At 59.8% G+C, this 13,041-nt stretch overlaps 4 protein-coding genes across 4 annotated transcripts; 2 read left to right on the top strand and 2 right to left on the bottom strand.

Moving 5' to 3' along the window:
- Window positions 1-531: 531 nt before the first annotated feature.
- Window positions 532-3,621, bottom strand: WHR41_01324 (uncharacterized protein; the record flags this gene model as incomplete). The annotated part of the gene is made up of 1 exon (XM_069369930.1): window positions 532-3,621. The coding sequence occupies one exon, from the start codon at window positions 3,619-3,621 to the stop codon at window positions 532-534; it is 3,090 nt and encodes a 1,029-aa protein (XP_069233286.1).
- Window positions 3,622-4,282: 661 nt separating this feature from the next.
- On the bottom strand, window positions 4,283-6,893 carry vac8 (Vacuolar protein 8). The gene is made up of 5 exons (XM_069369929.1): window positions 6,678-6,893; window positions 6,433-6,553; window positions 6,257-6,370; window positions 5,211-6,206; window positions 4,283-5,159 (listed from the first exon to the last, which is right to left on the bottom strand). The coding sequence occupies exons 1-5, from the start codon at window positions 6,801-6,803 to the stop codon at window positions 4,795-4,797; spliced, it is 1,722 nt and encodes a 573-aa protein (XP_069233285.1). The 5' UTR covers window positions 6,804-6,893; the 3' UTR covers window positions 4,283-4,794.
- A 2,685-nt stretch (window positions 6,894-9,578) lies between these two features.
- On the top strand, window positions 9,579-11,252 carry WHR41_01322 (uncharacterized protein; the record flags this gene model as incomplete). Its single annotated transcript, XM_069369928.1, has 2 exons — window positions 9,579-11,054; window positions 11,125-11,252. The coding sequence occupies exons 1-2, from the start codon at window positions 9,635-9,637 to the stop codon at window positions 11,250-11,252; spliced, it is 1,548 nt and encodes a 515-aa protein (XP_069233284.1). The 5' UTR covers window positions 9,579-9,634.
- A 313-nt stretch (window positions 11,253-11,565) lies between these two features.
- On the top strand, window positions 11,566-12,684 carry WHR41_01321 (uncharacterized protein; the record flags this gene model as incomplete). Its single annotated transcript, XM_069369927.1, has 1 exon — window positions 11,566-12,684. The coding sequence occupies one exon, from the start codon at window positions 11,566-11,568 to the stop codon at window positions 12,682-12,684; it is 1,119 nt and encodes a 372-aa protein (XP_069233283.1).
- Window positions 12,685-13,041: the final 357 nt, after the last annotated feature.

Raw genomic sequence — 13,041 nt, 5'->3', positions numbered from 1 at the left:
CTTGATGTGATGGAATCGAAGTTTGATTTCTTTTGGAGGAACTAGAGTCCTCATTGAAAAGCTGCAATAGCCTATTCAAGGCGCTAGCTAAGGCGAGTGACCTTCGGCTCAGCCCATTGTTTGCTGAGTCTGGCGCAATAGTGTGATAAAAGCTGACAGCCTGGCCCTCAAAACGCGCCAGCCAAATCAGGCGTGGCAGCGCGGATATACAGCCCATCGCAGCAGCCGCGGGTTTGCGAGAAGCAGAGCAAGAAAAGAAACAAAAGCAGCAGGCCTCTCCGTTCGTCTCTCCTTTCAGGTCCTTACAGCCCTTCTCTCGCTCGCAGCCCTTCCTGTGGGGTCTGTCGACTTGTTTTTGGTCGTGATCATAAAAAGAAAAAAGGAAAAAATAACAGCATCGGGAGGATCCATCCAACCCGCAGACAAGTCTTGAGAAAAATAAAGCAGACAGCCAAACCCATTGTAAGGTCCAGAAGCATCGACCGCATTGTGTCCCCCAATTCAATTCATCAATATCACCCTCCACATCACTCACCCATGCCAAGCCCTCCTAACCTCCTCCCCACCCCCCTGCCCCCCACCCCCACTGCTGCCAGCCAGCAACAACTCCAGCATATCCTGCCCGCCCAGCTCCGGCCCATACATGGTCTGGTTGACGTCCGCGCCCGAGATATTCAGCAGCGGATCGAGCGGCAGCGCCAGCCAGTCCTGGAGGTCGTCGCCGAAAGGCGTCGCGAACTGGCCGCCGGCGCCATTGTAGTCGGAGGAGATGCTGCCGGGCCCGGCGCCGTTGTTGTTGGTGGCGGGCAGGTTGTGGGCGTCGGAGGCGTTGGGGTGCGTGCCGGCGGCGGGGGAGTGCAGGCCGAAGGAGGGCGGAGGCATGGCGGAGAAGGCGGCGGAGTTGTCGCCGGGGCTGAGAAGGGTGTCGTAGTTGTCGGCGCTGAGGCTGAAGGTGTTGTTGCTGTTGTTGTTGGAGGTGGAGTTTTGGTGCGGGTGGGGCTGGCCGTCGGAGTTGTAAGAGGACCAGGTGTGCTGGAGGGCGCCGGCGCCGGTGTCGGTGCCGGGGTGTTGCTGCTGGGCGGAGTAGGATTGGCCGTCCTGGCCGTTTTGGTTGTAGGGGAAGAGAGGGGTGCCTAGCTGGCTTTCGCGCTGGCTGCGGGCGAGGACGGTGCGGCCGTCGGCGGTGAAGCGGACGAGGCGGGGCTTGAGGTTCTGCGTGAGGGTGTCGAGGAGGTCGGCGAAGCGGCTGGCGACGTGCACGTCGTCGACGATGCAGGTGCGCAGAGCTTCGACCGTCTTGTCCATGAGCTTGAGGGCGTCGGCGATGTCGGCCTCGCTGGCGCCGAGCGAGAATGATTTGAGCAGCATGATGCAAACGCTGATGATGCGGAAGTACGAGCGGACTGGAGCGTGCTTGAGGTAATTGCTGGGTACCAGGCCGTCCACGACCACGGACAAGAGATGGCACGCGGCATCGCGGACCTCGATCATATACTTCCTATCACCACCAAGCCATTTCGACAGAGTCTGAGGCGTGATTGCCACATCGCTTCGGACGCCATTCGTCGTAACAGCACGGACGTGGTCGGCCGCCTGTCCGACAATCTGCACCGGATACTCGTTCGCACAGCGCTCGGCGACAGCCTGCAAAGCAAGCGCGTTGAGATACACCCGGCAATAGTCGTATTCAATTTCCAGGATGTAGCGCATGTACTTCGGGATAGACACGCACTGCTCCAAGTCTTTACGCCACTCCAAGAACGGCGCAAGGATCTGCTCAAGCGAAGCCTTGTAGTCTCCATTTTTGATCAAATCCCTCGTGAATGCCTTGTTCGCGAAGATCTTCGCATTACCCTCCCTCAGCGTGGCGGCAATGCGCAGCCAAAAGTGAAGTACCGTGTCCTGAATACTATCGTGCTGACCGAGCTGGCGCTTCCACAAATCGCTGTCCTCGGGCTTGCTGTAGTTGTTCGGGAGCATGGAAGTCAGGCCCAGACGACCGCTAGTCAAAGTAACGTTCACCAGCAGTAAGTCGCGGACGCCGGCACGCCGCTTGTCGTAGGCGTACAGCTCGTCTGCGGAAAGGGGTAGGCCGGCCGCGGTGCGCGCGTGTCTCTGCCAGTCGCTCTTGTCAAAGACTCCGATCTCGAAAGCCAGCGACATGGCGATGCCAAGCAGCATCCAGCACAGACGATCGCTGCGCCAGCATGGCTCGAGCCAGGAGTCCATCCGCTGGCCACCAATGCCCTTCGGTATGTCGTCGCCGGTCTCTGGGTCGGGAGTGGCAATGGCGCACTCGGGAGTCATGAGGTCGTCGTCATCCTCATCCGGAGGGAAATGCATGGCGCGTGGATGCCACTCGGTGAGCAAGATAAGAGACTCGGCGGTGCCGAGCGTGCGCAAGCCCTTGCGAGACAGCGGATTAACATCGCTACTAGGCTCCGCGCCAGCACCGCAGAAGCCTCCGCCGAACTGCTCCTGGCCCCAGACCAGGCGGTCTACCATGCCCTGCAAATAAGTCCAAAGCTTGTTGTGGATCACGTAGGGTCGACTCTGATTGCCAGGCCCCTCCAGCTCCATGTGGCGCGAAGCGGTCAGTAAAATAGTGACGGACAGCATAGGCTCCGTCGAGAGGAGTTTGGGATGGTGCTCGGGCGATCTGAAGTCCGGCAAGGCGACGGGCGTGAGCGGCGCGCAGTACTTGTAGAAGTACTCGATGTACGCCATGCCCTCCTTCGCCGTGAACCAGCCCTGGCGGACAAACCGGTAGCGCGACCACGCCTTGAGCGCCGACGCAACATGCACGGGGTCCGGCGCGATCGTCGTCTCGCCGTCCACGGACTCGACCTTGGCCTTCCACTTCCGCTCGCTCGAGTACGAAGACATGCGGCCGCCAGACGTGACATTCGTCTGCTGCGCGACGCGGTCCGCCGGGCTCGTGGCAGCCGGGAAGGACGTTACCGGCGACGGCCCATTGAGGCTGGGGCGCTGCGTGCTCGTCGAGCTGCCCGTCCTGCCGCGCACGGCAGCCTCGTACAGCACCTTCAGCGCGTCGTGTCCGCTGTGCACCTCGCTCGCCTGCAAAATGGCCGTCATCTGGTCGCTGGCCTTGAAGTCCTCCTCGCCATACTGCAGCGGCTTGGGGCCCTCGGGCCTCCTCAAGGGCTGCGTGCGGCCGATGGAGCCGCCGGGCGTGCGCGGCGCATCCTCATACGGATCGTCGTCCTCGCAGTCGAGCGTCGAGGCGCGCAGGCGCTTGCGGCCGGTCTTGATCTCGTAGGCGTCGTCGGCGTCGGGCTCCTCGGACACGCCGTCGCGGCCGCCGTCGGTCTTCTTCTTGCGCCGCGTCGCGGAGAAGAAGCACTCCTTGGCCTCCCTCCTGCAGCGCAGACACGGCGGGTCGTGTGGGTTGTCGACGGAGCCCAGGTCGCAGCGCACCTTGCGGCGGCGGCACGGGATGCAGGCCTGGTATGTGCGCTGGTGGCCGGGCTGGTTGTTGTTGGAGTTGCCTGCGGCGCCGGCGGCGGCCTGCGACTGCTGCTGCTGGGGCACGGCGCCGGCGGGCGCTGGTGGGGTTGCGAAGGCGGCGCTGGACATGTGGAAGTCGCTGGCGCCGGCCATGGTGCTGAGAGCGCAGTGAGCGGCGGTATACCGCAGCAAGCCGCAGCAAAGCGATTGTGGAGTGTGGAGGAGCGACGCCTCTTATCGCGGGTTCGGGCGGTTATCGAGCGGGGGCGATCAAGTAATCGTTAGTTGATACGCGCACGGCCCGAGGGGAACAAGGTTTGTGGAGATGAGGGTCGTCGGCGGTCGGTAGGGCTAGGGCGGGTCGAGTCGTGTTCGGATCCGCGATTTCGAGTCCGACTTCAGGTGTTGTTATTGGGGACGATGATGAAGCGGTGGAGGCGGCAGTGCTTGAGGCCGGACTTGGTGATCATGGTCACTGATGTGCGCTGCTGTGACGGATTGTTCTGGCGGATCAGTGGAGTGGGAGGAGAGCAGCTTTGCGAAAGGCGGCCGACGCGCTTGATGCCATTGAACTCGCGTGACCTCGCGCGGTGCGACGGTATGACACACCGAGGAGTCAGCGCCACGTGGGAATTAGGTCATCAAAATGCACGCGCTGTGTAACAGGGGCTTGTGCGAGGATGGCGCAGTATTCACCGGGGGCCATATATGAAGGACATGTGAATGGCCGGCATCTACCTCGGCCCACATCACAGCAATCCCACCACCCGAAGCCATTGGCGAAGACAAGACGCGAGAGCACCACAAAACCAGACGGAGTGAGAAACCACATTCTAGGCCCATTCTTTTTTCCAAAGATTTCTAAGACAGTATGCATCGCTCGAACGTACCAACCCAGGAATTACAACAGAAAAGAAACAAGAGAAAACGGTACCGTAGTCCCTACAGCTCTCAGCTCTAGGGCAACGCAAAAGGAACAAAAAACAGGCGAGCGGACACCGGGGTGAAACAACTGTTCGGTGTCCGCCGCCATCCACCCCGAATAAATGATAGGGATCAAGCGTGTGTATCTTGCCTTCACCCATTCATAAGAAGAAAGAACGCCCAAAACGCTCGCTGCCCGCCCTGGTGTTCGGCGGGCCCTTCCCTCCTTCCTGCCTTACCGCTCGTAGGGCTGACTGACATGTTTCTCATTCACCCGACCGTCCCGACACCCCTCTGTCTTCGCTCGTTTGCTCGTTTTGTAGTAGGTTAGATGCGTAGATGCAGTTGCGCGTGTGCGCTGATGTTTTTAGCCTTCCCGGTGACCTTCGCTCACAGAAATCCCTAAGTCCTGTGGCCAGACGTCGACCCGGCATCGCTGCCGCTCGGAGTGACTTCTCCGCTCGCGAGTTCGAGGCAGCGCCGCGCGAGAGCGACGACCTCGCCCTCCCCGCCGTCTTCGCTGCCTTCGCCCTCGTCCTCGGACTCGACGGTCTTCTCGCTGATCTCGCGGACCATTCTCATCACGTCGTCGGCTTGGTTGATGGAGTCGAGGAGTTTCTGGTCGTTGCTCTCGAGGAGCTGGAGGAGCGTCCAGATGGCGATGTGCTGGAAGGTGGCGTCGTGGGAGTCGAGGAAGCGGGAGAGGTAGCCGTGGATGCCGCCGGAAGGTTGGTTCCAAGACTCGAGGAAGAGGGTGTAGTCGCCGACTGTGAATGTTAGTAAGCCTTTTCGACGTCGTGGCAGATATTAAAACACACCTTTGCTGCTGAGGTTGCCCAGAGCGGCTGCACTGTTACCCTGCACCTCAATGCTCTCGCTCTTCGTCAGCGGGATGAGCACATCGAACACGCCCAGCTTCAGAAGATGCGGCTTGAGCTCGTCCGAAAGCGCGAGAACAGCAATAGCAGCCGTCATCTCGCTCTGCACGCTCAGCGGCACATCCAACACCAGACGCTTGCACTCCTCCACAGCGCCCGCATCCAGCACCAACTGCTTGTTCCTGTCCGAAGACGCCGCAAGGTTGCGCAGAGTGGAGATCGCATGGCACTGGATCTCCTCGTTCTCCGTGCTCCCCAGCAAATCGACCAGAGGCCGCAGGAAGCCCGCGTCGATGATGGGCGACTCGTTCATCGGGTGTATGCTGATGTTTCTTATGCACGCCACGGCCGACAGAATCAACGGCAGGTAACTAGACTGCAGCAGCTGCAGCAGAGGCGGCAGGCCCCCGGCCCTGACGATGTCCAATTGGTACTTTTCATCGCTGGCCAGGTTGCGCAGCGCGAGCGCGGCCTGGCATTGCACCTTGGGCGCCTGGCCCTTCATGAGTATGACCAGGCTCTGCACCAGCTTCGTTTCCGTCTGCGCCAGCCTCTTCCTGTTGGCCGAGTCGACTGCGATGTTGCTCAGAGCCGTGGTGCAGTAGTATTGTACATCGGTGTCCTGGCTGCTCAAAAGGCCGACCAGGACGGGGATGGCGCCTGCTGATACGAGCTGCTGGCGGTTGTCGTCCGAGTGCGTCATGTTGAGCAGAGCGCCTGTGGCATTCCTCTGTACTCTCATGTCCTTGCTCTTCGCCAACCGCGTGAGGGGCGCGAGCGCGCCTGATCTCGCTATCCGCGCTTTGTTCTCTTCATGTGTGGCGAGGTTGGTGATGCAGCCGACTGCGTTGCATTGCACCTCGACATTGGGCGAGTTCATCTGTCGGATGAGGGGGACCAGGCCGTTCAGGGAGACGATCAGCACCTTGTTCTGGCCTGCGGTGGGTCAGCTGCGCTCTATCGCATAGTGTTGTTCACGATCTTACCATCTACAGCAAGATTGCCCAGGGCAGCTGAGGCAGCCCGCTGAACCTCAATGTCTGGGCTTTCGAGCAAGAAGAGGATCGGTTCGAGGGTAGCTTTATCGACGGGCCGTACATCTGCGAGAAAATGATAAGCAAGTGTCCAGCCTAGATATGCTCTCCTACCCAACGCAACGCACCTCTTTCCGTGATCTCAGCAAACGTCAAGCTAGCACTACGCTGAAGGTCGATGTTCTGGCTGTAGACGAGGGTGCTGAGCGCATTCAGCGGCTCGCCCGAAAAGAAGTCGGTCTCGGCTCTCTGCAAACAATCGTCACGGTCAGCAAACAGGTCTGCGAGAAGCGGTGTAGCAGCGTCGCGGCTGCGCAGGCGCCAGGCACGCGGTAGCGAACCGGTTGCGGCGGTGGGAGGAGGAGGACATTACATTCTCGAGGTAGTTGAGCAGGTCGGCGACGGCCTCGCGCTCGGAGTCGGCAAGAACGTTCTCATAGTCGTTCTTGATGCGGTTGGGCACGCAGCAGTAGAACAGGCGGCGGCAGAGGTCGCTCATCGTGCAGGCCGTGGCCTTGCGAGCATGAGGCGCCGCAGCGGGCCAGCAGCTCCTGTTGGGGCTCTCTCGGCCTCAGTCTCGCGCGCGCGCTGGGCGGGCTCGGGGGTCAGGGTCGTCCGGCGGAGGGGGGATGGCGTTTTGCGGCGGGCGAGTGTCTCGCTAGTGGTATGTGTTGCGCATTAAGGTATTGCTGGCGATCTGTGGTGGCATGCGAGGGCGCGAAGTCAACGGGCACGCGCAAAGGTCAGATGATGGACGGCTCTCTTGCTTGGGCTGGCTTGGGCTTTGGAGAGCGCCGGGAGCTTCCCGAGCGCTCCACCGTGGCAGTTGCTCGAACAACGTCAGTCGCTAAACGCGCCTCAGGGGGCTTCTCGTGCGATCGACGTCTCGAGGGCAATCGATTGATCGCGCAGAGAAGGGACACAACGAAAAGCTTGTTCTATAATATTTACAGTCTGATGCCGTACGCACTCACGGAAACGTCGAATTGTGAAGATAACGTCGAGGCTGGCGTATCACCGCCTTTATGCGTTGTTGCTAGCGACCACGCTTACTGGCACTAGTCTATATTCTCCGGCAAGGGACCGATCTTGTATGACGACCTATCTGCCCGAGCTGATATACTTCTATCTGCCCATCTGCCATCGAGACAGCTCTGAAAGGAGCCCCAGCTTCAGCAATGAACGGCACCAAATTCCCGTTCATTGATCTATGACGCCCGCGTTTGCAAGCAACGAGCGTCTGAAGACGTCTACATGTAGGTTTGCCTACCAATGCCATCAGCCTCGAAAACTGAGATGCAAACAAAAACATTGTGTCTGCTTGCATCCCTGATGTGTTGGTATATCCGAGTTAGCCTCCACGTTGAGTCGAAGATGCCATCACGTGCGTAGCATTTGTTGCTGTAATTACTGGTAAATAATCACTTCAAGCCGCTACGCGATTTCTCATGTTTGGAGGCGAACGCGAACGAAACGTAAAATCACCAGTGGCTATTTCGGCCACTAGGCATCCATGCTGGTTTTTGAGGAGATTTCGACCACCGCTTACGGACAAAAATGCATGGCATTCTTGGCCGTTCGTACGGTCAAGTCCTGTGAAACTAATCTGGAGGTAATGGAGAACTCACATCCGTCGAAAAGCCGCTCTGGAAATCTCTCGAAGACCGCGAGAGAGCGTATCATGCTATATTTCCCTAGTGATGTCGGGACTGTGTCCTTCCCACGACAGCACATTCGATACAAACTTTCGGGTAAGCGAAGGCAGGATGCGGCATAAGTCAAGGATGAGGTGCGTGAGATGAGCGTAAGCACCTTGAGCTAGGACGCCTCATTAGTATGAGGTCTGATCGTTGACTGGCCGGCCACTCGATATTGTCCTCCCTTTGACTTCTGGTGTGTGAGATTAGATTCTAGGAGGACTGCTTACATGTGGGTACACAACCTGGTTGATACATGCTGAGATAAGCATGTCCCTACAAAGCCAAAGAAGAATACGTCCTCTTTCGTATAAGCAGCCTGTCGGGTTGAGCCCTGGGATAGGGACCTCTTGATGCAACCCTTGGTAGCGAGACAGTCATCTGGTTCTTCGGTAACCAATAATTGTTTTTCACGAGCGTAGATTGCCGATGTGGCGGTGTGAGATGGTGAGGATTCTTGAGCGCACGTCGCACCGCGAGCCCTTTGTCCCGGTCTCGACAGATTTCTCTGTGCTGATCGTGCCGACTATGGCGGGAAACGACGTCTGTCTCACAAGGCTGCTGTCTCACTCGTTCTCACCGTCACAGACCCGCGACAAGCTATGACAAGCAATTCAGCCCTATAGCTGAGCACGTTGATCCGGAAACGCCGGATGTCTGTGTTCATTTTGCTTTCCGTGCTACTGAGGCTGAGTATGAGTGGATGGAGTATCCGGTCGACAGAATTATGTCATCACGGCCGACATCTCACCCTCGCCCGATGCTTACAAGCGACATCAAGCGAAACACTGCTATCAAACTCTACGAGCCGCGTCGAAATGCCTCGACGATCGCCTCCGCAGCGGATGGCATGATGCTCTTGGCCGTGCAACGCTTCCGGCTTGGCCGCATGCTGTGAAGAGCTGACACAGCTGCAGCGTGACATCGACACTTTGCTTTCTGGGTCAGCGCGTGCGCGCATTATATTGACAGCTCCACCGGCGATCAGAGGGCCGCTAAACGAGGCATTTACACGACGGGGTTCGAGTGCTGTTTCAGCGCTGCCGTATCCACGGACACGTAGTCGGGCGGTGGGGCCCGGACAGGCGGCTGCCCGTGGCGGGTGGGTGCTCGTGATGGGATACCCGTACGGCTGCAGACATGACGGCCTTGCCGAGTCATGGCGGGAAGGGAGCCGCGGCTGGGTGCACGATGTGGATGTGGATGGCAGGGTGAGATTTGCGGCCGCGGACGCCGGCTGCTTGCCTGGTTGCTTGTTCTGCTGCCGCGTGGGGCGTGAGATGGAGCAGCTCAGTAGTGAGGGAGGGTACCACACATGCCTCCTCCAGGCAGGGAGCTGTAGCGCAGCGCCAAGAGCGCGCTGGATCCGTTGGCTGGCGTGAGGACCTACCTAATAACATAGCGCCCGCAGATTGCGGGGAGAGGCGCGCGAGGGGCCTTGCACGGGCGGCGGAGGCTGCTCTGTGGGTGCTGTGGGCGCTGCGGGCGCTGAGGGCCAGAGCGGCATCACTGGCGTCCTCGTCCGCCGTGCCACCCTCTCGTCCAGGCGGCTTGCACATGATGCTGGCGGCGCGCGCGCGCAGCAGTCTAGCTCGGGGGCGGTGTTTGCTTGGCGCCTCAAACCACGCTCGGCATGATATCAAGCTGGCCGGCGAGATCGACGCCCTGCGCTGCTCCCTTCAGTCCATCAGGCCCCGTCACGCCCTTGAGCTCCCTCAGTCCGGCCGCTCGCGCATTCCAACTCCAACCCACGCCATCATATCATCCCCGTCACTCACTCCGCCGTCGCCGCGCCCGCCGCCGCCGCCTTCGTGCCCTCATCGCTCATCACTCCCACTGCCAGCTCCCACCTGAGGCTCCCCACGCCGCCGGGCTTTGTCTCGCCTCTCGCCTCGCAGCGCGCCCTGCCCTGCCCCACTTCACGCTAACACCCGCCCGCCCTCGCATCCCTCGCCTTCACGTGCCGCTTGCTTGCATGGCCGCATACGACATCCAGAAGCACTTCAAGGCCTTGCGCGTCGACACCGGCCGCCGGCGTCGCAATCCCTTCGACACTGGCTTCGAAGATGAGATTGACGACGCCCGCCGCAGCCGCAAGCCCTCGGCCAAGTCGCCGCCTAACACAAAGCCCGCTACTGCCGCCAAGCCAGCGTCGCCAAACTCCAACTCCAACCTCGCCGACCGCGACGATGAATTTCTGACCACGCCGCCCAAGAACAAGTTCGACCGCCGCCTCAGCCCTGCGCCCGACCAGCTGGCCGCCTCGCACGTCTCCGACGGCGCCGCCCGACGACCCTCTGCCGAGAAGACCGCCGCTGCCCATCGCCGCTCCCTGGCCGCGAAAACACAAGCCGGCGGCATCCTCGCCTACCTCGACGAGAGCGACGACGAGGCCGACGACACGCTTTCCCCGCCTGCGCGACGTGACCGACGACCCAGCCCGTCTCCACGCAACAACTCCGACGCCAAAAGCCCTGGACGCAGATCTTCTTCCCCACGGACAGAAAAAGAAAACGCCCAGAGCAAGCTCGCTCCGCCACGACATACCGTAGCCTCGCCTTTCGCCGGCACAAAGTACTTGCAAGACAGTGACGACGAAGACGACGAAGCCCTGTCCTCGCGGTCCAACAGCCAAGACGACACAAACGACCCCGACATCGACGCCCTCGCCCCTTTGTTCAACACCAGCCGAACACCAACCTACATAAAGCGAGTCGACAAACCCAAAGCTCAACAGGGCGGTGGTGTCTCCTGGCGGGCCTTCTCCGAGGGCAGAGCCGACCAGCGATCTGCCGAGCTCGCTGCCCTGCAGGCCAACCTTCGCAGGCGCGGAAAAAGCATCTCGTTCGGCACCCATGCCGTCACCGACGATGGAGAACGCATTCCGCTCATCCTCTCCACAGACCATCCCTCAGGTCCCAACGCCAGAAAGGGTGGCAAGAGAGGTCGGTCGCCTCCCAGACTCGCCCGTGATGTCGAGCCGACCGCAGATGAAACTGCAGACACACTCGAGCGATACGATCCGGCCCATTTCAAGACCAATCCATTCACAGGTAAGTTGACTCAGGCATTTTCTCTGATGTCATCCACCAACATGAGTCATATCTCTGACATACACCGCAGGCGACCCAGTACAGCGGAGCAACAGTGAACCCGACGCAGGGCCCCCAATCCCAGACCCCGATGTCAAGCAGCCGGGCAGTCCCCATAGCAGCCTCCCCGACATACGAATCGAGGACATCTCTGCCTAACGCAACCCCTGAAGATGTCGCTTCTCCCGGTCCATCTTCTCCATCGTCATCCGAATCCAACATGACCACTTCTCTTGATAGTCTTGCCCGGCTTACAGTCTCGCCCCAGACGATCCCCGAATCTCGGAAAGTGAATCACTCGCTCGACGGAACTCAAATAACTTCTCCTCTCATGTCGCCCACTTATGATAGTAACAACCCACTAAGCAGAAACTCAAGCACGCGGTCGTTGCGTACCTCTCGTGTGTCCAGAATATCAGGATTGGGTTCCAGCTCACGGCGGTCTTCGCGTCGCTCCGGTGAACCCAGTCAGATGTCTGCAAGTCCTGCTCATGCGTTTTTGTCCTCATGGCATAGAAGTGAAGTCACCTCTGAGCCCGCACCCGCTGAGCCTAAACCTGATGATGAAGGTCAAGCCATTGGGCTGAACAATGAGTACATCATTGGCAGGACTGTCAACCGCGGTGGTTTCGGTGTCGTCAAAGAAGTTCACTCGTTTAATCCACGGACTGGAGAGAGCATCATCAGAGCTGTCAAGATCGTTCGCAAACAAGTTCAGGGCCATGACGAGATTGCAAACGACAAAGCGCAGCAAGAACTCGAGCACGAAGTGTCTGTGTGGCGGTATCTCAAACACCGAAACATTCTCAGCTTGCACGCCGTATACGATACGGAATTCGCTACATTCTGCGTGATGGACTTGAACATAGGAGGCTCTCTATTCGACATGGTAGCCAAGCAACGGACAATAGCAGCCAACACCGGAGGCTCAAAAGGCCTCGACCCCAAGCTAGCGAAACGCTACGCCTACCAGCTCGCCTGCGCCCTGCGCTACCTCCACGAAGACATCCGCGTCTGCCACCGCGACGTCAAGCTCGAAAACTGCCTCGTCGACCTCTCGGCCCCCAACGCCGACACCGAAGGCGGCACCCTCCGCCTCTGCGACTTCGGCCTCGCCGACTTCCTGCAAGGCGGCAGCATGGACGAGCACACCAGCGAGCAGCTGGATGACGGCACGCTCGGCTCGCCCTCGGCCAACGGCTCCTCCGGGCGCCTCTACACCACCTCCTCGGTCATCGGCACGCTCGAGTACGCCTCGCCCAAAGGGCTCACGGTCAACCGCAAGCTGTTCGAGACGGCCGGCGACGTCTGGGCCTTCGGCGTCGTCGTCTACGCCCTGTGCACCGGCGACCTGCCCTTCCGCCACGCCATGCCCAGCAAGACCGTCGAGCTCATCATGCACTCGGACTGGGACGGCGACGCGCTGCGGCAGGCGGCGGCGGGCTCGGAGGCCGCCATCGAGCTCGTCAAGGGGTGTCTGGAGCTCGAGGCGGATATTCGGTGGACGGTCGGCGATGCGCTCCGGAGTCCTTGGTTCGAAGGGTGCGTGGAGCAGGAGGATGTGGAGCGGAGGGCGAGTATTTGGGGTTGAGGGCGCTGGTTGTTTTACGAAATTTACGAAGGATCAGACGAGGAAGAGGGATACAGGAACGGGCAGGCGGATATGGTGCTTTGCGACACGGCTGCTGTGACACGCCACGGCTGCATCGCGTTTTCTTCACGAGGCGACTGGAGTTCTACCTGGATGCGGATCTGGAGTACAGGCCACACCAAGAAAAAAAGAGAAAAGGACCAAAAAAAGAGGAAAAGTCTCCAACTCATGATTACGATTTTGCGCGCCGGAGTATGTGTTTATGAATTTGCTTTTCAGAGGACAGTCTCTCGGGGAATCGACGGGCTGTATCAAAGGGCGGAGAACAAACCAAAAAAGGAAGGTCGGCCTCGTTGC

The sequence above is a fragment of the Cladosporium halotolerans genome (assembly GCF_011745625.1).
Source record: "Cladosporium halotolerans strain TM138-S3 chromosome Unknown Sca3, whole genome shotgun sequence".
Taxonomy (NCBI): Eukaryota; Fungi; Ascomycota; class Dothideomycetes; order Cladosporiales; family Cladosporiaceae; genus Cladosporium; species Cladosporium halotolerans.
Note: the sequence above shows the minus strand (reverse complement) of the source record. Positions and strands in the feature narration are given on the sequence as shown.

Bases quoted from the DNA above. Each gene is read 5' to 3' on its own strand.
- vac8 (XM_069369929.1), bottom strand. From the start codon at position 6,803: ATGAGCGACCTCTGCCGCCGCCTGTTCTACTGCTGCGTGCCCAACCGC. The intron at 6,554-6,677 runs GTAATGTCCTCC...GATTGTTTGCAG, and splicing joins TGCTCAACTACCTCGAGAAT to AGAGCCGAGACCGACTTCTT. The intron at 6,207-6,256 runs GTAAGATCGTGA...GACCCACCGCAG, and splicing joins GGGCAATCTTGCTGTAGATG to GCCAGAACAAGGTGCTGATC.